The 24,654-nt window shown below is 37.2% G+C and overlaps 1 protein-coding gene across 4 annotated transcripts in view; it reads right to left on the bottom strand.

Annotated features, from left to right (window-relative positions):
• LOC115295602 (cytochrome b5 reductase 4) overlaps positions 1-24,654 on the bottom strand; it is a 92,855-nt gene that overhangs the window by 40,503 nt on the left and 27,698 nt on the right. For 3 of the 4 annotated variants that reach the window (XM_029943645.1, XM_029943643.1, XM_029943646.1), the window contains 5 exons: positions 21,547-21,647; positions 17,877-17,958; positions 6,676-6,705; positions 3,078-3,138; positions 1,612-1,669 (listed from right to left, as the gene is read on the bottom strand). In XM_029943645.1, the coding sequence (XP_029799505.1) occupies positions 1,612-1,669; positions 3,078-3,138; positions 6,676-6,705; positions 17,877-17,958; positions 21,547-21,647 (332 nt within the window). The remainder of the gene's footprint in view (positions 1-1,611; positions 1,670-3,077; positions 3,139-6,675; positions 6,706-17,876; positions 17,959-21,546; positions 21,648-24,654) is intronic. The other variant, XM_029943644.1, reaches the window with a different exon arrangement.

Here is a 24,654-nt window from a genome sequence, read left to right as displayed (position 1 = left end):
ATTTGCTCTGCACTGTAAGTGTAGAGCCCGATGCGGGGCTCGAACTCACAAAACTGTGAGATCATGACCTGAACTGAGATCAAGTTGGACACTTAACTGACTGAGCCACACAGACACCCCCATATGGGATTTCTTTATAGAACCCACAAGGTGAATAAACATTTTCTTCTCTCTACAGCCTAGTTCTCCTTCATAGCACATATTGCAGTTTTAATTATATATTTGTTTTTGCTTAATATCTACCTCACTCACTCATGTCTAAGCTCTGAAAGTATGGGGCTATCAAGAATATTGCCTCGTACCTAGTAGGTGCTCAATAAATTTGTTGAAATAAGAACTCTGGGGAAAAAAATTAAAGTTGGGCCAGAAATCAAGACATGTATGTTCATTTTAGTCCTTTAACTACTGCATGGTGCTAGGGAAATTACACAACCTCTTGAGTTCAGCTTATAAGAAAATTTCACTAAAAAATTTCTAGATAGTTCTAATTTCTACATAGTCATGGTAGAAGTTATTTTGGCACCTATCATTTATACCATAAAATGAACACATAATTCCACATAGAAATCTTCCCCCTTCCCTTAGTCATTCATCCTCTGTGCCTCACTGACATTACCAATGGGGGCAGACCCCAACTTCCCTAGGACATGCCCTCTTGGCTGCGTGAAAAGGGGACGATAATGAGAGGGAGTGGAGGCGGTTCAGGCAGTGCCTCTGGCCCTCTTGGCTGTACCAAGCAGATTACCGTCACTCCTGCAGAATGTCCCATACCGCTGCAATGGTAGAGGAACTCACAGCTCATATGTGGTTCTGCTACTACAGAAGTAGCACGCAGTCTCAGATATCCCTAGCTGCCAGAACTTCTTTAAATTTACATGGTTCCTCCAGTGTGGGAACCTTGCCGGTTGCTGAAGGATGTGGTTACAGATGTTGTAAGTTGTCTGTGTATTGATCTGATTTCTCAGATGTAAGCCCCGTGAGAGCCAAGTATTTACATAAACAGCCCATCATTAGATTCCCAAATTCTAAAATAGTGCTTCAAATAAATCCGAAGTTCACTATGCACTTAGTAAATAGTTAACCCCTTAATTTTAGTTTCCAGAGGGTGTCTGAATCCCATGAGTGGTTTGAGCGTACTAAACCACAGCGTCATGGTCTCTACTGTCTCTCAAATTCCAATTTATGCACAAGAAATTAGTTCTTACAATGAAGTTAGCTGGGATTGTCACTTTTGTTATCCATGCTCGCTGTCTCTCTCTCTCTCTCTCTCTCTCTCACACACACACACACACACACACACACACACACACACACACACACGGAAAAGTACACAAAACACTTCCTAGTCTAGCTATGGCAAGGAAGCTATAGCACGGCTGTTACGTTACGCTGGAGCCAGGCTGCCTGAGCTCAAGCTGTATTTGCCACTTACTGTGTGACACCGGGTAAATTACTTAATCTTTCTGTTTTCCCCATCTATAAAATAGGGATAACAAAAGGACCTACCCAGGGAGTTTCCGTGAGTAAACAAGTTCATAAAAAAGAGTGCTTAGAAAATAGCTGGCATTTATTAAGACTCTCTTTTTTTCTGATTTTAAAAACATTGTTTACCTTCTGCTTAGTATATATGACAATGGTCACTATAGAATCTGTCTGGAACCAGTCATAGCTAAAAAATATTAAAAGAATGAATAATTATATCAACAATTATATAGTAACACATATTAAGTCATTAAATATGCGATTTAAAAATATATATGGCTTAAAATATGCAATATGACAACATAAGTACATAATTTTAAATATACAGTTTAAGATTTATTGTGAAAAATATATTTCTCTAGATAAACTGTTCTAAATAATGGGGGGAGGTCTTACAATTAGGTGGTAATTATTCTAACTTGGATTGAAACAAACAATATCATTGAAAAGACACTTTTAGAAAGGTTATACATTCTACTAAAATCTCTTACCAGCAATCACACAACATATTTCTTATGAAGCATGACAAAATCTACATGCTTATTACCTTCACTCCTCCCTGTCACAAATATATTATTCAAAATACTAATACATCAAGGTCTGTTAATAGTTTAACAGTAAAATTTAAGGTAAAACAAAGTCTTCTGCTTTGTCATAGCTGTTCATCAAACTGATACTGTTTTTGCACTTATTACAAACATAAGGACACCCAGAGGTAAATCTTAGAGGTTTCCTTATGCCCATACGTTAAAATTACATATGAAATACTTTAATAAATTTAACAAATATAGCAGGATGCTGCTATTCTATTATAGACTGGCAGTGGGGAGAAAGAAAAACATTTCAAAGAATACACCTAACCCTGAAGGCATTTGAAATGTTAACATTAACAAAACTATATATGGATCACATAATTTACTAAGTTAGTTGCCAGGCAATACTTTTGAAGGATTTCCATAAAAACCTGTAAAACAAACTAAATATATGAAAAACAATGTAGCTGAAAAAATTATGGTATGATCATATGATGGAAGGCAGACAAAAAAAATGCTTTTGCAGAATATTTAATGACATAGGAAACTGCTCAGAGAATACACTGCAGTGCCAGTATTATCAAAAGAGAATAATATGGAAATAGGTATTATATGAATGAAAATGGGTGGAATAGACCAGATATTAAGTATACATCCAGAGTTGATACGTTATAACTGATTTTATCACTTTCTTTTCTATTTCTTTATATTTTCCAAGTTTTCCACCAAAAATGTGTATATATTTTATAATCAGAAAAATATTTTTGAAGTTTTTGAAGTCAAAATATTTTTGAAAAATTTTACTGAAATTTTTTAAACACAAAGATTTAAATACACAAGTGTTTAAAAATGAATCAAACTTTATACTAAAATTTCACGTATACAGAAAACAGCTCATTCTCCAACGATGCCTGATAAATGAGACACTACCATTCTTGTGTCAAAGAAGCATGATTAATACAGTAAGCAATAACTCAAACTCAAAGCTGTTAATTTTTTTTAATGTGTGTATTTTGGTGTAGAACTAATTTAGCTTTAAAAAAATACAACAAGAATGCATACCTTGGAGAACTACGACCTTCTTTGGCAAGTGTATCTGTCACTTGGCTCTTGGGAAGCATGCCTTCACAAAAAAAAACAAAACAGCTACTGTTCATCTAGATAGCATTTGTTTCTTCTTCTTTTTAGTAAACTTCTTATTAAAATATATAAAAGGACACAAATCATAGATATATAGAAACATACCCCTGTAGCCAGCACCCACCTTCTGCCCCCTTCCAATCACCATTCCTCCCCAAGGATAACCATTATTCTGACTTTTAGCATCCTTAGATTTTGCCTGTTTTGGGCCTTTATAAAAACAGAACCATAAGATATGTTCTCTTTTGTTTGAGGCTTTTTTTGTTTGGCATTATGTCAAATAAGCATGACTAATAGTGAGCAGTAAATCAAACCCTGAGGTTTCTGAAATTTTACCCATGCTGTTGAATCCATAAGTAGTTTATATTTATGCTACACTGTATAAATATATCAGAGTTTTACACATCCTCCTGTTGCTGGACATTTGGGTTTTTTACAGTTGGGGCCATTATACACAAACAGCACTGTTATAAATATTCTTGGATATGTACATGCACATTCTTAAAGAACATATATCCTCATTTCTGTAAGTATGCAAGGCATGGATAGGTTCAGCTTTATTGGCTGCTGCTCAAAAATATCCCACAGTGGTTGTACCGATTTATATTTTATAGGGAAATGTCTGAGGGTTCCAGTCCCTCCGCAACCTCACTGGGCATGCGGCAACACAGCATTTTAAAAGACATTAAACCTGTGGTTATCAGTTGAGAGCTCAGAGAGGTGGAAGAACTCTGGACACTCTGTAAGCATTCTGTATTTCCCTCCCACAACAGGACTGCATGGTTTGTATCTAGAAGGTTTGGTTTAGAAAAACAGAAGGCCTGCTCGTAAAGGACTTTTGCAAATCATTGCAACAATTACATTTCTATTCCTGAAAATGCATATAATATGGGGAAACATATAATATGGAGCACCGAGGTGGCTCAGTCAGTTAAGTATCCAACTTAGGTTCAGGACATGATCTCATGGTTTGTGGGTTCAAACCCCTCATCAGACTCTGTGCTAACAGCAGGGAGCCTGGATCAGTCTTCAGATTCTGTCTCCCTCTCTCTCTGCCCCTCCCCCACTTGCATGTGCTTGCTCTCTTTCTCTCTCTCTCACAAAAATAAATATTTAAAAAAACTTTTTAAAAATCACAGTAATATAAGGTCAGAGAGGGGAGGCATATTAGAGACAAGGGTTGGGGTTCTTTTTAGTCATATAAACTTCTGTTTAAATCCAGCTTAAGTGCAAGCACGAGATATCAAATAGCCATATTTTGGGCACTGAGGCTGATCATGAGCCCTGGGTCACCCTACTCACTCAGTTTCCATCTCTTCCTATGCAACTCTACAGAACACAAGTAATTTTCAGATAAACAAAGGAAGTCTCAAAGATGTGACATAACAAAGCCAAAGACATAAACTAACTAGGAGTGAATCCTAAAGAAGAATGCTCTACCAGAAAACTAAAAGTAAAACGGGACTATAATAGTGAAAATGTATTTTTATCTCAAATGACAAAATACAAGAAAAGATAACCTTGATAAATTTTTTGAAAAATCACTTAAAAGATTTAGAGATTTAGAGATTAGTGTCATTTATCATTTGGAGGCCTCTTTGATATATAAATAAAAAACAAATGCATCACAATCTAAGAATTTGCATAAGTAAATGCAGGATTCACAGATTGTTAGTCAATTTTTTACTTTTTAAAATTTTTTTCTATGTTTTTTTATTTATTTTTGAGAAACAGAGAGAGAGTGCAAGCAGGGGAGAGTCAGAGAGAGGAGGAGATACAGAATCCGAAGACAGGCTCCAGGCTCTGAGGCGTCAGCACAAGGCCAACACAAGGGCTCGAACCAACAGACCATGAGATCATGACCTGAGCCAAAGTCAGATGCTTAACCTACTGAGCCACCCAGGCGCCCCTAGTCAATTTTGATTTTATTAGGATCTTATTAGGACCTGATTAGGACCAAGAAATCTGGATTTGAGGTCAGTGTCAGCACTATGATCTTACAAAAACCACCATTTCTACTTCCTCAAGTTCAAACTAGTAAAGAAAATTTCCTTGCAATCTCATGAGACAACAAAGGAGACAATTTCCAAACATTCTAAAAAACTATACATTGTCATACAAATACGACTTTTTAGAACAGAATAATGTCATATGCTATGGAATGTGTCTTGATTTCAATATCTGCCAAGCAAAACAAAACACCTTATAAATAATATCATTCCAGAAACGTTGAAGGAATCTGTGGTGAATGAGGGGTGGAGTAAAATAATTGACTAAAGTTAGGTAGACTGAATGGACATACTCTTCCCCCAAAGTGCTTCTTGGTGACTGTTGTTAATTTGAAGGGATCAGGTCTCTAGTAGAATACCACAACAGTCTATCTCATTCAGGATTTAAAATAGTTATTTGAATAATGACATTGCTGGCAGACAGATGACATCTGCAAATACACAGGCATACCACATAGACTTGAATGAACCAAAATGAGAAGCGGCTAATAAATATAAATATAAATGATACAATCTTTTAGAATCCAAGATCAGTATAGGTACTGTGCTGGCCAGAACACTTCTGGAATGTTAATATTCCATTCTTAAGGCCACCTTGGACCGAGGTATTAGTTAAATGCAGTGCATCCAGAGGAAGGCAACAGGAAAGTAATGGTCTGGAAGCCACATGTGGTGGGAATAGAAATGCCCAGTGTATCAGTAATTAGTCTTTAAGCAAAGGTTTTATGTCTATTATCACAAAAGAGTCAATCATCAGATGGAACCCAAGACAGGCCCTTCATTTAACACAGTGCTGTACTATCGACAAGACTTCAGGCATTACATCAAACACTGAAGTCACTCTACAGACTACTGTATTCCTCAAGTTAAAAAAGGAAGGGTAACTAATCTGGCAAGCTAGCTTGTAGCTGAATTTCTGTAACTTTCTTTTGCAAATGTGGAGGGAAAAAGACCTATTTCTAAACATAACTTAAAAAAATAGTTCAATCAGAGTAGCCCCAAGCATTTCCTAAGAGTCAGTACTGGCCACTACACCATATTTATTTTGTTTTTTTGAAGGGGAGGAGGGGAGAAAGTCAGCCATAATTCTCAGTCATACTGAATGGCTGAAGAGCTGCTGGGCCTGGGAAAGAGTAGTTTAATCAGCTATTCAGCATCTGCACGCAAACACTGGCATCGAGCTCCATGCCTGAGGGATGTGATTGTTCTGCCTTGCTTCCGAGGGTGTTACTCCTCATCACTGTAAATCTCCAAGCTGCAGGTAGATGAACATATGTTCAGGGATGTTACAGGAGGGACCACTTACAATAAGAGTAATGGCTGGAGTGAGAGGTCTATAAAGTTCTGCCAAATCCTCTAAGTTTAGGTAAGTAAAGACATCTTTTGCACAAAAAATATCCCCCCCAAAAAAATCCAAATACTACCCCAAATAATTCCGTAAAGCAATTCTGTATATGAATGTAATTCATATGAATATGATCCATTTGTTACCATAAATTCATATGACTTACCATTTAAGACTTTCTTTTCTTCACGATAGTCTGTACAGTGATTTAGAAAAGAAAAGCCAGATAAGGATACTATAACATCAAAGAGAGTACCAGTTAATATTGTTTTTGCAGAATAACAGCCCCTTTCTTGAAGAGCTTTCTGTTAGGTCTGAGGAGAAAAATAAGAGGAAAACAGTCGATGTTCCAAATAAGGAAGTTTCATCTCTGAAAACTGTTGGGCCATTTCTTCTCCGGGGGTTTGTCTCCCACTTCACTGAGCTTTTTTCTACTTCTTTGGTCACTTTTTTCTAATAACTTGGCTAATTTCTTTAGAAAGCATTTAAAAACTCCTGTTTGTTTAGGTTATCATATTCCAAAGTAATCAAAATTATTCTGAATTTATATTACACTTTATAAATAAGATGTTCATGTTAACAATGCAAAGAAAGACAACTTACCTCCTTCTTTTCTAATCTATCTAGGCCACCACTTAAAAGATTATTGTTACTCCAAATTTAAATGGCAAAATGATGAAAGTATAAGACTTTCACCTGTATGCAATTATAGTGTTACAACCCAGTAATATTTAACAGGTAACTTCTTTCAGGATAGTAACCAACTCACAAATCTACATTGTATTTTGCTCACCAAAGGTGCTATACCATATGGTCAAAATAAAACCCTCAACAAGTTAAGAGCTAAAAGGGAGGAGGGGGAAGATGAGGAGGGGGAGGAGGAGAAAAAGGAGGAGAAGAAAGAAGAAAGGAGGAAGACGACAGAAGAAGGAGAAGGAGAAGGAGAAGGAGAAGGAGAAGGAGAAGGAGAAGAAGAAGAAGAAGAAGAAGAAGAAGAAGAAGAAGAAGAAGAAGAAGAAGAAGAAGAAGAAGAAGAAAAGAAGAAGGGGAAGGGGAAGGGGAAGGGGAAGAGGAAGAGGAAGAGGAAGAGGAAGAGGAAGAAGAAGAAGAAGAAGAAGAAGAAGAAGAAGAAGAAGAAGAAGAAGAAAAGAATGACAAGTCAACAAAATATCCAAGCAGTAAACTGATAGATATCAATTGTTGAGGTGACCTTGTTTTATAGAAAACAAAAACTAATCCACTTAAATGAAGGCTTTCAAATTTTTCATGTTCTGATTTTCAATCAACCAGGGATACCACAATTATTACCTCTGCTTCACTCAACTATCACTAAATAATCATGATTAAGGAGGCCAGATGACTATTCTGTGTATTTTTGTTATTTTACCAAAATAATTTCAAAGTTAAGAGGGACCTTAACAACATACAGCAAAGTCAGGGGTCAAGGACTTGAACGAAATCCACAGCTTTTCAGCAAAAAGCCAAGATTTGACTTCATCTCCTCTAAGACTCAGCATATTTCTTACTATGCCATTGCTAGTGTTAATACTTTCTGGGAAGACAAAAGACCTAAAAATCACTTAAATTATACCTCAAAATGAGTTGTGCTTATCAAGTGCCAATAAAAATCTAGTTGTTACAGTTTACAAGGGATCACTGATGTCCCTGCTTAACCACTTACTTTCATCAGTGGGTTTCATGTCTTTCCTATTTAGTTGTGATTATGTTTTACCTTAGAACCAACAAACTCACAGGTAAAAGTAAATTAAATCTATTTTCAATGTACTACATACTTGGCAGTTTGATGAATCTCATTTATCAAGTAAAACAATTTGTTTTTATCTAAGAGCATCACAGCTTTTGAAAAATTGCCCCACATAATTTGTTTCTAAAGAAAAAATATGTATTTATCTTATATGATTTATTTCCTGCTTGACATGAATTGACTGAACCTGTCAGAACTTTCTGGATCCTACTAAATAGATCATTTTTTCTGAATCTTTTTTTTTAATACAAAAAGTACCAGTAGGAAGAGATTTTTCTACTTAAACAATCTAAATTACCTTTAAAAAACTCCACTTTTGCAACTCTTTCAAAACACTGACACATAGACATAAAAGACTTTTTTTTATTACTAAGCATATTTACATCTGAATCCTTTTAGTCACATGAGAATGACAAGAAATCTGATGTTCTGTCTAGATCATTAACTCCATAGCCAAGAGAATCTGTATTTTCCTGTAATGTTGGTTAAACTGCATTACTCTAGTAAGAACCTCTGCTTTCTGGAAAGATCAGAGTCATACTGAAAGCCAGCACTGCAATTTATAGACTGCACTCTACTCTTCTGTGGCAAAAGAGTAGGTAAAAATTTTCAGTTGTGGCCCCCATCTAATTTACCTCTGTTGGTTGGAGCCACAGGAGGACTCTCCCACGATAAAGGAAGAACAATGGTTTTATCAGTATACTCATTCTTTTCATAAATATTTGTTGGTCAGGGCACCTGGTGACTCAGTCAGTTAAGCATTTGACTCCTGCTTTTGGCTCAGGTCATGATCTCACAGTTTTTGAATTTGATCCCCGCCTCAGGTTCTGCGCGGAGAGCACAGAGCCTGCATGGGATTCTCTTTCTTTCCTTCTCTCTCTGCCCTTACCCTGTGTGTGTGCACGCTGTCTCTCAAAATAAATTAAACATTAAAAAAAATTGTTAGTCATCATCTTAATAGAGATATTAACATAATATGAAACCATTTTTTATTAAAAGTTAGGAAAATATGAATATATATTCAGTTTGCACCCATAAATTTGGAAGGATCCATAATGAAATTAGTAACATGGTTACTTTTGTGTATACATAGCAGGGGAACCAGCAGATGGGAGACCGAGGTATGACAAGGCCACTTCTCATGCTTGGATCATGTGAATGCATTACTTATTTGAATCAATTAAATAAATGGAATTAAAAATAAAATGTTGATACATTCTTTTTAACACATACAATATGATAAATGCTTTAAAATAGTTATGTAGAAGGTGGTCTAGAAGCATAGAAGGAAGGAATTTGAAAGGACTCCATTGAGGAGGTACTATTTTAGCTATGTTTTGACAATATTCAGGCATTTGTCACTGACATCCTTAAGAAAAGCTTTCAAGGAAGACAAATGCTGAGTGTTTAAATTTGCATGTTTTACATTTAACATGTAGCTACATACATCATCTTCTCTTCTCATTTCCAAAGGCTGATACCATGTAACCACCAGATATGAGCTCAATCTTATTACCAGAGATCTTGTTACAAAGACCAAAATGTAGCATTCCGTGTTCCCTTCATTGCTCAGGCTCACCAGAAGATAACTCCCTGCCTCTCTACAATATGTTTAATAACCGTTTTTTTCCCTAGAAATTCTTCCATATTTCTAAATGGAACTCCCCATAATATAAATGAGCCTTAAGTCATATTTTTGTTTCAAGATACATATTCATTTCTCAAATATTATAAAATTTAATAATTTCTACATTTCTAATCTTTACCTTTTACTTTCCTTTACTCATCTTTGTAATCATCTTCTGAAATACCTTTAAATTTTATGTCTCTCAAACTTCAAGGCCCAGATGCCCCCCACCCTAGAAATAGTTTACTGGCAGAATCAAAATAAGTAATTAATAGTTGAAACATATACTCTGAAAAATTCCAGGTTAAAATACTAGAATGTGTACTTACTCCTGGTCAGTTTTCTTCCTATTACTCTTTTAACTAGTCACAGAATAAAGTGCATTTTTAGAAGTTCATATTTTCTCTGCAGGTAGGCTATACTTGATATTTTTTATTCAATTCCCCAATTTATCAGTTACTTTCCATTCCGGTCATATCCTCTGAGGTTTTAATCACTCCTTCCTTATTTGGAATCACCTGCACCTGAACATACACATGCTCAAAAATCATCTTTCTCTGGAAACAAAACAAATACTAACCTAAACCAAACACTGGTCAGTAGCACCCCTAAAGCATAACACACTGCCTAGTCAGGTTTGCACATGCCCCTTGACCTTCTGGCAGGACTCACTCAGACAATGGACCGACAGTGGCAAGAGCAAATTAAGGCAGCCTAACACAGCAAATATACTCATCTGGCAAGGTCCACATCACCATGACACTCTTTCTCTCCACTAGTTAAACCTCAGGTGGCCTTGCTTTCCCCTCCCAGCTGGCCTCTGAGTTTATACTTTGCCCACCCACTTGTGCCCATTTTACCGAGGAAACTGAAGCTTCTCGATGAGAGAACTCTGACTCTACCTTGAACTTTCAGAGAGCAGCCAGCCCATTCAATAGTTATTTGCCTAATGTGTTCTGGAGACTATCATTTTTATTTTTATTTTATTTTTGTTTTGCTTTGTTTGGTCGTGTATTTTTTTTAATTTTTTTTATTAGATAGTTTATTACCAAGTTGGTTTCCATTTAATATCCAGTGCTCTTTCCCACAAGTGCCCCTCTCTATGACCATCACCCCCTTCCACCTCCCCCCTCCCACTTTAGCCTTCGGTTTGTTTTCAGTATTCAAGGGTCTCTCAAGATTTGCCTCCCTCCCTTATGCTATCATTTTTAAGAACAGAACAATTAATATCCCTTTTATAAAGATAACTATAGTTTGTAATACTATATTTATTTTTGTGTGATTATCAGAGTATAGTTTTACTTACAAATCTTTAGGTTCAATGGGCGGTAGGAAACATCTGTGTTTATTTACCACTGAATTTGTGATACCTAGCATAACACAGTTAATAATTGGTTCTAAATAAATATTTTATGAGTTAAACAAAAAAAGAACAGAAAACTAAAGTAGAGGGTTTCTTGACTTCAGCACTAGTAACATTTTGGGCTGGCTAAGTCCTTGTTGTGGGAGTCTATCTTGGGCATTGTTAGGCTATTCCGTGGCGTCAGTGCCCCCTGCTTTACTCACTAGAAAGCCAGCAGCACCTAGTTTACTTGTGACAGTCAAAATGTTTCCAGACATCGGTCCCTTGAGGAGCAAAATCAACTCCTGTTAAAAATCACTGGCATAAATTTTAAAAAGTTATGCAAAAGTGGGTAACTAATGAGTGATTCTCTGCCTTACAAAAGGAAGCACCCTTGAGTTCTATAAATGGCGGGATTCTCCACATGAATAACTACAGCCTTTAAGGTACATATACATAAAAAAGTCTGTATCTTCACTTTTATTTTTATTTATTGTCTTTTTTTTGTTTCAAGTTTTTATTTAAATTCTAGTGAGTTAACAAATAGTATCTTCACTTTTAAAGTAAAGGTGTTAGAACAGCTCTAAATCCTCTTCCACCTTTAAATATTCTAATAGATGGTTCCAAGTGCTTTACAGTCAGTAATTGCTTGAGAAAGTGGGTATGAAAACAAACAAACCATAAAGCGTTAGAAACCATGATAAACTAATGAGAAATCAGGAAGAGACATTTCAGGGGCACCTGGGTGACTCAGTTAGTTAAGCACTCAACTCTTAATTTCAGCTCAGTTCATGATCTCATGATTCGTGCGTTTGAGCCCTGCATCAGGCTCTGCACTGACAGTGTGGAGCCTGCTTAGGATTCCCTCCCTCTCTGTCTCTCTCTCTCTCTGTCTCTCTCTCATTCTGTCTGTCCTGCTCGATGTCTCTCTAGCTAAAAAATAAATAAACTTCAAACAAATTTTTAAAAAAGGAGACATTTCTGACACTGCATTATGCCCCTGGAAAATATGACTGTATTTTTAAAATATGGCTTACATTAAAATTTTTAAGTACACTTTACTTACATTGCATTTACATTTACTTACATTACTTACATTAATTTTTTTTCTTTTATAGTTTATTGTCAAGTTGGCTTCCATATAACACACAGTGCTCATCCCAACAAGTGCCCTCCTCCATGCCCATCAACCCTTTCCCCTCTCTTCCAACCCATCAACCTTCAGTTTGTTCACAGTGTTTAAGAGTCTCTTATAGTTTGCCTCCCTCCCTCTCCTTAACTATTCTTCCCCTTCCCCTCCCCCATGGTCCTCTGTTAAGTTTCTCCTGTTAGACTTTTGAGTGAAAAGATATGGTATCTGTCCTTCTCTGCCTGACTTACTTCACTCAGCATGATGCCCTCGAGTTCCATGTTGCCACAAATGGCAAGATTTCATTCTTTCTCATTGCCATGTAGTATTCCATTGTATATATAAGCCACATCTTCTTGCCCATGGATGGACATTTAGTCTATTTCCATGATTTGGTGACTGTTGAAAGTGCTGCTATGAACATTGGGTACATGTGCCCCTATGCATCGGCACTCCAGTTTCTCTTGGGTAAATCCCTAGCAGTGCTATTGCTGGGTCATAGGGAAGTTCTATTGTTAATTTTTTGAGGAACCTCCACACTGTTTTCCAGAGCAGCTGCACCAATTTACATTCCCACCAACAGTGTAGGAGGGTGCCTGTTTTTCCACATCCTTGCCAACATCTACAGTCTCTTGGTTTGTTCATTTTAGTCACTCTGACTGATGTGAGGTGGTATCCCAGTGTGGTTCTGATTTGTATTTTCCTGATGATGAGTGTCGCTGAGCAATGTTTCATGTGCCTGTTGGCCATCTGGATGTCCTCTTTGGAAAAATGTCTATTCATGTCTTCTGCCTGTTTCTTCACTGGATTATTTGTTTTTTCGCCATGGAGTTTGGTGAGTTCCTTATAGATTTTGGATACTAGCCCTGTATCCAGTATGGCATTTGCAACTATCTTTTTCCATTCCGTTGGTTGCCTATTAGTTTTGTTGATTGTTTCCTTTGCAGTGCAGAAGCTTTTATCTGGATGAGGTTCCAAGAGTTCATTTTTGCTCCTGATTCTCTTGCCTTTGGAGATGTATCAAGTAAGAAATTGCTGTGGCTGAAGTCAAGGAGGCTGTTTCCTGCTTTTTCCTTGAGGGTTTTGATGGTTTCCTGTCTCACATTCGGGTCTATCATCCATTTTGAGTTTATTTTTGCATATGGTATAAGACAGTGGTCTTGTTTCATTCTTCTGCATATTGCTGTCCAGTTCTCCCAGCACCATCTATTAAAGAGGCTGTGTTTTTTCCACTGGATACTCTTTCCTGCTTTGTCAAAGATTAATGGGCCATACATTTGTGGGTCCAGTTCTGGGTTCTCTATTCTATTCCATTGATTAAAAATTTTTAAAGTATAAAAATAAAAATGAAGATACTGACGTCTTTATGTATATATAGCTTATTTAAAAGCTATCATTTTTCAATTGGAGAATCATACCATTTACAGAACTCACGGATGCTTCCTTTTCTAAGGCAAAGAATCACCTCCTTAAAGTTACCCACTTTAAAAAAATTATCTTAAGCAGTGCTGCCCAAAAGAAATATATGCAAGCCATAAGCATAACTTTAAATTTTCTAGTGACCACATTAACAAAAAGTAACAGGTTAAATTAATTTTAGTACCATATTTTTATTTAACACAATAGATCCAGAATATCATCATTTCAGCATGTAATCCATATAAGATTTATGAGATATTTTACATTTTTTCCAACGAAGTTTTAAAATGCAGTATTTTATACTTTTAACACATCTCAGTTTGGAGGAGGCACATCCTAGCATTTGACAGCCACATGTCGCACGTGGCTATGGTAATGGCAGCTAAGAAGTAAGATAGGGCAAAAAGCAAGAACACTTTTCATCTTTGCCAGAGAATGTAGTGTTCCACATAAATAATCAAGAGCTGAATCTTAACTTCTCAAGAGAAGTTTCTCCTATTACTCATTATTGAGCTTCTCAAAGCACAATACAAACCGTAATACTTTTTAAACAAAGGATTACAAAAACACTGATTCTTTGCTTGATAAAGATCCACTAGTATCCACTAGTATTATGTTTCACATTCTGACGCAGTTAACTTCTCTGTTTTCTTCCTGCAAACCCATGCATTTCATCACTGCCACGCTAGAAACCACCAGATAAACTGAAGACTGTCCTCGAGAGCGGCCCAGCTGTGGGGATGTCCATCAAATGCCAATCCTGGATTCCCCTGCTCTGGGATCTGGCAGACCACCTCCCTACAAGAGGGTGTGAGGGATCTTGTACTGAGAAAAGCCCATGCAGAGTGTAGCCCGTGTCCCCATCTCCCTCCACAAGTCCTCACACCAGCGACAGTCTCTTTCCTGCTACTGTTCCCGCGTCATCTTTGTTTTCATTCTCTACTCTTCCTTCATCGGTTTTCATTCTCTGTTCCCATTTCATCCAGAAGTTCTACTTGTAGTGTGAACACACGCTGCAGTTTGCCAGTCAGTTTGTCCCCTGTTGTCCCGGCACAATCACTCACAGAGCCTCCCTGCATGCTCAGAGCTGTCCCAGTTTGGGACAGTCACACAGTTACCCCATTCTAATAATTTCTATCAAAAAGGCACAGCAGAGTTCAATGATCAATCCCTGCTCACACATGAAAGGCACAATCAGTACTTATGCTATAATGAAACTTCAACTTCATTATCAGGAACATTCCTTATTTCCAACACATTAGACCTTTCTCTCTACTTACTATCCCTTTTACATGCTCCACTCCTGCTGGTTAGCCTGGACTTCAAACTGTATCTTGCTAGATAAGTCTCTACTGTTAAAACAAAACAAAACAAAGCAAAACAAACAGACAACAACAAAAACCAATCCACCTACTTGGACTCAACACCTTTCTGATTTGTAAAATTCTTGTCTTTGCCTCCTAACGCTTTTCAAGTTGTCTCATCATTACCAGCTACTGGCCTCACCATACACAACACTTATACTCCAAAAAGGCTTTCCAGTGAAACAGGATTCATAGTCCTAATCTCACATGCCCTGGCAATAACACTACTTCCTTTTTTACAGAAACAGAACCATCTTCCGAGGTAAAACACATCAGTCCATGCTGGTTTACACCTGATAACTAGAGATACACAAAGGAATAGAGTGTCAGCAGCCTCGGTGCTGCAGGGGTGGAGGGCCGAGGTAGCTAGGAGTGCAGCAACCACTTCTACCATCTCCACCACCCATCCCTCTGCGGCTTCGAATGTGCCAGGTGCTCAGCAAACTTGTCCTCGCTTAATCCTCACAATGCCATCAGGATGTTTCGTTCTTAAACCCCATTTTACTGCTGAGGGAAAACTGTCAGGTCTGTTAACTGATACCAAAGAAAATAACAGCTTATAAAAGTGGCAGAGATGTGATGTGACCCCATGTCAGCTTCATGAATAGTGCACTCTTTCCGTAGATCCTATGCTGCCTCAGTAATCAATAGTTGAGGGCAGTGACAGCTGAGGATAGTGTTAAAAAGGAAACTTTTAACTTCCTTCATCAGATACAAGTTATCTGAGTCCATATCTCATTCTGGGTAGGAAATGGGTTTACACTCCCCTGGGCCAGGTGGTGAGGAAGAGAAAGAATACTCATCACAGTTTACTTCTTTATGAGTAGGATTCAGAAAGCCTGTCTTCTCAACCCTTCCTACATCCTGATTTTGATTTTGTGGTTGTTTTATTTTTCAATTTTTTCTTTCCAGTCTTAACTACCTGTATCCAATCCTCCTCGTTACTGAAACTGAATGACTTTAGGTTACCAGTTATTTTCCCTCAGCATTTTTAAGACACTGTTCTATTGTTTTCTGGCTTCTACTATTCTTCTGGTAAACAAGCTACAGGAGCTTACAAATTACACTAGTAGGTTAGCTGTCAGTTCACCAGGCACTGATCTGTTACTAAATCAGTCTCTTTCTGGCTGTTTCCAGACCTTCTCATTGTCTTTAGTGTTCTGCAGTTTTACTACAAAGAGTCCACGTGTGGATTTCTTTTCACTTTGTTTGGGATTTGCCAAACTTGCTGAATTTAAGAATTTATGACAACAATTCTGGAACATTCTTAGCCATTATCGCTTCAGCTGTTGCCTGTTCCTCATTCTCATTCCTTACTTCTGGAAATCTGATTACAAATGTTAGATCCCCCACACCTCTTACATATTTTTTTAGCCCTTTGTTTCTCTGTGCCTCATTCTGTATCATTTCTGCTGCTCAAACTTGCAGTTCACGGAGCCCCACTACTATGTCTAGACTCTTTGACTATTTGTGCCACGTACTTTTTAATCTCACAATTTCTAGAAATTCTTTTAATTCTACACAATTATTTTAAGTCTCTTGTTTTTTACTCCTGTTACTAATAGAGTCTTATTGTCCTTTACATTTCAAAAATAATTAGTTTTAGTCTGTATATGAACAATGAAGTCCTAGGCATGAAATTCTGTTCTTGTTTCTGCTGACTTGTTTCCTCATGTGTTGTCTAATTTTTTACTGGACACTAATAATTACCTGATGTGCACCTGCGGAGCATCTATTATACTCACTGTGAAAGGAACTTTACTCATGTTACTTCTTAGGTCTGTGAAATCACCGTACAGAATAAAACTGAGGGTGGGAGGTAGAAACTGGCCCAAAGACTGCCCTGCCGATAGGCCATGGAGCTAGGGTTCAAATCTGGATATGCCTTGCTATTTCCACATTGCTGACAGATGCCTCTAGCAAGAAGGCCTTGAATTACAAAACTCACTGAACTAATAAATAGCAGAAGACTCAGGTCAAATAAGTCAATTTATTCTTAATTGAGTGTCAAAGTCAGGACTTACTCAAAAGAAACAACTACCATTCCTTCCACAGGAATGAATTAAGCACAGCATTTCTGCTGTTCCTATTGCATGTCTAAATTTTCAGCGGGGGCTCTTCTGAAAGAAGCTTAGGAGGCAAAGAGGTGATCTCCAACCATATACATTGCAGAGTCAGGTCAGAAGGTTAGGGGAAGGAATCGGGTGTATTTGAAAAGTTGTTTAAAAGCAGAACACAGGTTTTCCATAATAAAGGGGCAAGGAGGGGCAGGTTCAGGCAAATGGGAGGCAGAGCTAGGAGGAAAAATTTCACTATATAACTTGTTACAATTTCTGATTTTTGAGTCATGTGAATGTATTACATATTCAAAACAATAAATTTTAAAAAACGATTCTACAAGTCACCTTAAACCAAGTGTTCTAGCTAACCTGTGTAACAACAGATTAAAAGACTAATGAAAACTAAATAAAAATTAAATAGTCTATTCACTTCCATAATGCTTATTCCTCATACTATTAGTGTTCTCTCAAAACCTGTCAATATTTTAATGTAAAATCATTGCTTCATTCTAAAGAACTAAAGTGAAATCTTTACAGTGGACCAGGAGGCCAGTGAAAAACAAGAACGATAGAGTGATTTATTTAAATCTGTCAAAATCTAAGTAAAAAAAAGTACATGCGTGTCCAACATCACTGCCAGGCTAGCACTGGCACCACTTACCTTTAGGAACAGCAGACTTAACTGCCATTCTGCCAACCACGCATTCTTTCAGCATGGATTCATAGTTGACCCACCGATGAACCTGGTGTGGGAAGCAAATGACAGAGAAGCAACATGACTCTGATTTTATTCAGAGCAAAACTAAACATATTAAAACTGCTCTGAAAAACTAAGCAGCAGGCCCGATTAGCCTATAAGGGTGTGACAGGAAGGCAGCATACAGTGCTCTCCAAGTGTTGTGTACAGACGTCTGGAGGAGGTTCCTGACACCCTTTCAGACACCCATGAGGTCTCAACTAGTGGTGTGATAATCCCAAGATGTTATTTGTCTTTTTCACCAGCACTGACGCTTGCACTAATGTGGAAAAGGCGATGGTCGGTGAAACTCCTTGCATGTTGGCAAGAATCAAGGCAGAGGTTTCAATCTTCATATTCTTCACCATGAGGTACCCATGGAGGCCAGGGGGTGTGGTTTCATTTAAGAATATGCTTTACAAAGTAGAAAAAATTATTAATTTTTGTAAATCTCAATGTCTGAGTAAAGACTGCTTACATTCTGGCTAGATTCTGTATGACCAAATGAGAAGTTCTCAAAAACGCTTCTGCTACAAAGTTAGATCATCACCTTGAGGGAAAACACTTAGGCAATTACCTGATTTGCAAACTGAACTGAGTTTTTACATGTAAAAGAAAAAAATGACTGATAAGCAAACTGGTTATTCAGACTTGGGTCTCTGATAGACATTTTCTTGAAAAAGAACAGACTGAGATTGTCACTTTAAGAAAAATAATTGCCATTATTTGTCACCAGACTCACCAGTAGGAATTAAGTTTGAACACCCTCTGGAGGGCACCTTCTCATTATACATTAAAAGCCTAAAAATATGCAGCTCTTTCATGGAGTAATTCGTGAATTTACCTGCGAGAATATTCGCATACACACAAAGATGCAGCACCAGGATATTCATCAGAGCACTATTTATAATAGCAAAACATTGGAAACAACCTAGATGTCCAATTGTAAAAGACCAGTACAGAAAATCAATAAATTATTTAATAAAATACTAGATAACCAGGAAAATAATTAGGTCAAAAAATACTGATATGAGAATGTCTGTGTATGGTCCTGAGTTAATAAGTATATACTAAAATAGCAAATATGTAATATATATGTATGTATATATAACTACAAAGGGGCTCTCATTTATTAATATAAATTAAAATTCCATTTACCAAATATTGATGGAGCATCCAATGACATGTAAAACACTATCCCTGAGGCTAGAACACTGGGTAGAATTTTAATAGATAAATGAAGGAGAAAGATATTCAAGGAGGCAAAAGTATGAGGTTTGTCAATCATGGGACAGGTGATTGGATCAAAGCACTTCCATTTGCTCAAAGCCAAATGCATACTGAGGATATTCACTTTAATAGTCTTGTTAAGGCCTCAAAGGCCTTGATGACTTCTGATTTATCCCACTGTCAACCGTGAGCATCAGAGAGTTGTAGAACAAGGTGCTAGGTGACTATCTAAGAATACTAATCTAGCTGTCATGTTATTTACACTGGTACGGAAGGTAAAGACATCTGTACAGTATTAAAACAGTAGGGCCAGAGGCAGTGATAATGACTTGATCTAAGGCACTGGGAAGAGAGAAAAGTGTGTAATATTTAAAGACAGCCTCATGGGATTGCACCAGTTACTGGATTTTGGTGCATGATGAAAGGCGGCAAAAATTACTCAAGTGATTTCAAGTCCCCATTGCCAGAAACAAGAAACAGAGGAGGAATAAAAGGGAAGTAGATAGGTTATTATTTGAGAGCAAAATGAGTTGAAGTGCCAACAGGTTATCAAACTGCCCATCAGGCATTTGAAAATACAAAACAAGAGGTCAGAAGTGGGATCTAAAGTAAAGACAAATCTGACAGAGAAAAGATTACTTAATATTCTTTGCACAACTCAAATACTAGCCTTGAATAAATTCTCAAATATTTAGAGATATAAGAAGCTTCACCACAGAATCTAAAATATAAAGTTGTTTACTTCTGTGGTAAGTCAAAGTCTTAAATAAACATCACTGGTCCTGTGAAAGCCAAGGGGAATTCAGCAATCTGGTAACAAACATACTGTTTATACTGCTGAAGAATTTAACAATATAGCAGTTCTTGTGACTTCTCCAAAGTAATTTTGCCTAAATAAGGTCCATATAACCTCACAACACTGAGGAATACATATAGGACTAGATTTTACTGGGAAATCTTCTCGTGGAAGAGTATATTCAGAATCAAGAGGTTACAGAACAGATATAAGAAAAAAGTATGGCAAACAATTTTTCACGCAAATATTTCCAAATGTTTCTATTTGGCTTGCATTGCTAGACAATAACAACTACCAAATGACAATGAGAATTTGCCTTAAAACAATAAGGGGGCACCTGGGTGGCTTAATCGGTTAAGCATAGAGCTTTCAGGTCATGATCTTAAGTTTCATGAGTTCAAGCCCACGTCGTGCTCTGCCCTGCTAGGGATTCCCTCTCTGTCCCTCCCTCCCCCTCCCCCTCCCCCTCCTTTCTCTCTCTCTCTCTCTCTCTCTCTCTCTCTCTTCCAGCTTCCCGCCCCTTGCTCACTCTGTCTCTGTCCCTCTCAAAATAAGTAAAAATTAAAAATTAAAAAAATAAAAACAGCAATAAGAACTTCCCAAGGAGAATGCTATTATGACGAATGGCCAAACATGACTTTTCTCGAACCCAGGAAGAACATTAATTGCAAATAGGATTCTATTATTTAAGCAGACACACATAAGTACATTTAAGTGCATTTAAATATAAAACAAACTATATTTCTGGCAAACTGGTCAAAAAATAAATCCTAAAATGGATGAAAAAGTAGAAGGAACAGAAACCTAATTATATTTGTTCAGATGTCAACTCTAAAAATAACCCAATCTGACTCTGGTATCTCAAAGGGTAAAATCACAGGACTACATGTGGATAATCATCACAAAATACAAAATACAGTATATGTGAGACAAAAGCTCTTCTCAAGATTGTTGTTTCAAAATAACAGTTTAGCCTACTGATAGTAGTTAACATAACTCTACATAACTTTAAAACAGTATAAGAGCTAATGTTTGTTTTTAGTAAATGTAAGGGGAAAGATGACTAAATAAACAACTTTTGAAATGTACATTCAGAATCTCTGCTATCACTCTAGGAAAAATGACTTTTCTATTCATTAATTGTCTAACTTTCTACATGATACACAGATTCAGTACAGCAAGTTAGGCCAATTATATAACAATCCCCAAATGAGAAAAAACTAAGGGCAGAAAAGGTAAGTGACTTGTTCTTTCTTCTAGTTGTTACTGTTGCCTATAAGCCAATCAACATCATAATCAAAATTAATAAAAACTGCTAGCAGAGGAGAAAGCAAGCACTAAGAGTAGACTCCTGGGTACCGATTTGAAACCATCTCTTAAATTATACTAAAATGATTCCAAGGCAAATTAAACAGTTACTCTCGAGCATCTTCCCACATTTCAAAATTCAAACCAATGCATATGAAATTTGTGCAACTATTCTTTTTCTACAACTATCATGCTGCTAAATCTAAGAGAACCCTTCCACTGACGGGTTAATTAATGTTATGATTAATCTCACCACCTCACCTGATCAAAAAGGTCAGTACCGTCCGAACCTGCTGCTCTCATTAGTTCATCTTCTCCACCAGGATGATACTCCATATATGGGGTGACATTATAAACAAACCCTGCATCAAAACAAGGGGAAATAATGTCCTAAATAAGCTTCTTAAAAATTGTACAAACTAGAAATATAAGTTTCAATAAATCTTTTCAAATACATCCTTTTTAACAAGTCATTATTTCAAAGTATTAAAAACATGAAGGGTCAAAGATTTCACCATACTCACAAGCTAGCAAGTTAGCCTACCAGTTTCATTGGTCCAGGGCATAAAACATCAGACACAAAGGATAGTTTAGTACTCATATCACTAGCAGTAGCTACCATATCAGCATTTGCATGAGTTCCCTGAACCCCCAGTCCTACAAACCCATGTGAAGAGGGCCAGATAACAGCTGTACATTCAATGTGCTGCATGACAGGAGGGAAACTCTGAGTTTAGGAGGCTGAATTTTTATAATGAGCAGTAAGCACACATGCCCTTCATTGTAGATGAAGACATTATCTTTATTGTACCAAACAGTAAGCAAGTGGTCCTTTGCTCTAGCGTCACTAGTTCCACCGCCCAAGATTGTTTACTATGCACACATTCCCTGAAAAGATTGTCCAGAACAAAGAGTTAGTACTTCTGCCTGTAAGATGTATAGACTTCTGAAAAACCTATAGAGAATTGCCTCCTAACACAAAGAAATAATCAAATGCTGTTTATAATTTTTAAAAGCTCTCTCCAATATTTCTACTCCATTACCCTCTACTGCCCTGATAGGAGAATCTGATAAAAAAGAATCAAACTCTCATCCATGTGTCCGATCATCTCAGTGAATGCCAAGCAAGCAAGGGTGCCTGGGCCACTTAGGCAGGCTCTGAGAAAGCAAGTTGCCCAAGGAACAAAGATTACTGTTTAGATCTTAGTAATCCCTTTATCTTCCCCAAGTTTTATTTCATCTGTTCATAGATTTAAAAGTACATTTATCTTTTTAAAAGAAGAACAGGAAACAACAAAGGAGGAAAACTCCTCAATGAACAGCCTTCTCAAAGAAATGAGTTGCTTTTTAGTCCTTTACTTAAAAACAACAGAATAGACAAATACAGCCCTGAAGACACCTCCAGAGTGGCATGAGAACAAGTGGTTTTCTTCCATCCAGGACCATTCCCTCTCTGTTATGACTTCCATGAATCTAAATAACCTCAGATAACTTAAAATGTTCATCTACAGAATAATCTTGGGAGGAGAGAAGTGACTGGGTTTCAGACCCAAAAAGGTAGTTTTTCCACAAGTTTAATTTTAGAGAAAAAACAACCAGGTAGATTTCTTTATAAAATTGGGTAAAAAGCAATTTAGGCAACAAAAAGAAGTTGATTCACAAACTCTTTCAGCAGTCCTCCAAATAAGTCCAAGAAAACAAAACAACTGGTGGAGATCCCCACTTTCTTCTTCCCTACCCACCTACTCCACCAAATTTGGGAATTTTTCCTATTGTTTAGTGCTTTGAAATCCACAGACCACAAATGCCAGAGGTAATGATTAGGGTCAGAATTATTCCAAATGGAGTTTTTAAAGCCAGAATGCCTTCCAGACAAAAGAATCCCAAACTTCCCCTGCAACTAAACTTCGACTAGAGTTTCTCAAGAACATGAGGCTCAGAACACTCAATCAGGCACGGTCTGTGATGGATTCTCACACATGTCAGACCAGCAGAAAGACAAACAGGCAGCCTGCCCGCTATCCAGAATCAGCACAGAAAGCTGAAAGCACCCTGCATGAGTTCTGTTGGGCCTCCCGACCCTTTAGATGGACCTTCAGCCCCTCTCATCATCTCGCTCTGGAATTGAACAGCTTCCCAAGCTCTTCAAATGGACAAAATCAGATGCCTAGACAATACCACACTCTAAGGAATTGAGACTTAGTGTCTCAGCCCAAGAAATGTTAGATCCAATCACACTTGGCTCATGATCTGTTAATTATGAGACATAAACCTAACTCCCAAAATGCAACTGATGTTTTTCCTCTGGTGCCGAGGCTCACTGTTCTCTCTTTTTCTTCCTCTATTTTATTTCCTTCCTTTTTCCTTTTCAAAAGCAATTCCTGAAAACTAAAACTTGAATGTGGCAGAAGAAAACAAATGCAAAGAACCGAACCTCATGCTCTCCTTCTGTGCCTCACTGTATTAGTTGTACTATACATGCTTTTTAGACAATACTCTCTCCGTATAAGCCTCTAGCCTCCTATATCTTTACTACCTGGTTTTTAGAAACTAATTTTGCAACTTTCTAAATTTTGCAATGACACAATTAACTTCTTCTTACAGCTCTAGTTGCTCAAGTATGGCAGACATGTATAACTGACTGCCCATTAAATATAAATAGTATTCAAGGGCCCACAGATATAATTTCAACTTTATGCTAGGCTACTAATAACTTCTGCAAAACTTAAATCCTAATAATGACATTAAGAACAAAAATGGGCCAGAAGGGATTCATGAAACACCAATCCTGAATGGTAAAAAACTGCTGTGACCAAGATTCTCTGGATATAGCCCAACTGGTTCTTTTAGATCATTTACATGGGTCACCTTCAGTTGCAGGGGAGGATTTAAGGAGAGTATTTACTGGCTTTATTAATCGACTGATCTATCCATCCACCCATCCATCCATCTTATCTATACGTCCCCCTCCTCTGTGCTGATTTTTTTTTTAACCAGGGGTAGATACAAAGATTGACTGATTACTGTTAAGAAAAGCAAGTTAATTTCACAATAATTATACATATGAATCATAATGCTGTACATCATAAGCTTAAAAAGTGTTACATGTTAATTATACCTCAATGTAATTGAAAAAATATAGCTAAAAAAGAACTTATTAAAATGAAAATCAACAGTTTTGTTAGGAACATATGCTCTAATGTTTAAATATATCACCTTTTAAATGCCAAAGCAATATTCAGGGGTACGTTTTCTAGCTAATTCATCCAGGCAGAGCTGCCATGCAATGGAAAACATACATTCAGAACAAGAGCTACACTAAGTTCTTTAGGCAATGGACTGGTAGTACCTGTTCCAGTATTTTCACAC

This window comes from Suricata suricatta, chromosome 7 (assembly GCF_006229205.1).
Source record: "Suricata suricatta isolate VVHF042 chromosome 7, meerkat_22Aug2017_6uvM2_HiC, whole genome shotgun sequence".
Classification (NCBI taxonomy): domain Eukaryota; kingdom Metazoa; phylum Chordata; class Mammalia; order Carnivora; family Herpestidae; genus Suricata; species Suricata suricatta.
The sequence above is the reverse complement of the archived record's forward strand: the minus strand, read 5'-3'. Positions and strand labels throughout refer to the sequence as shown.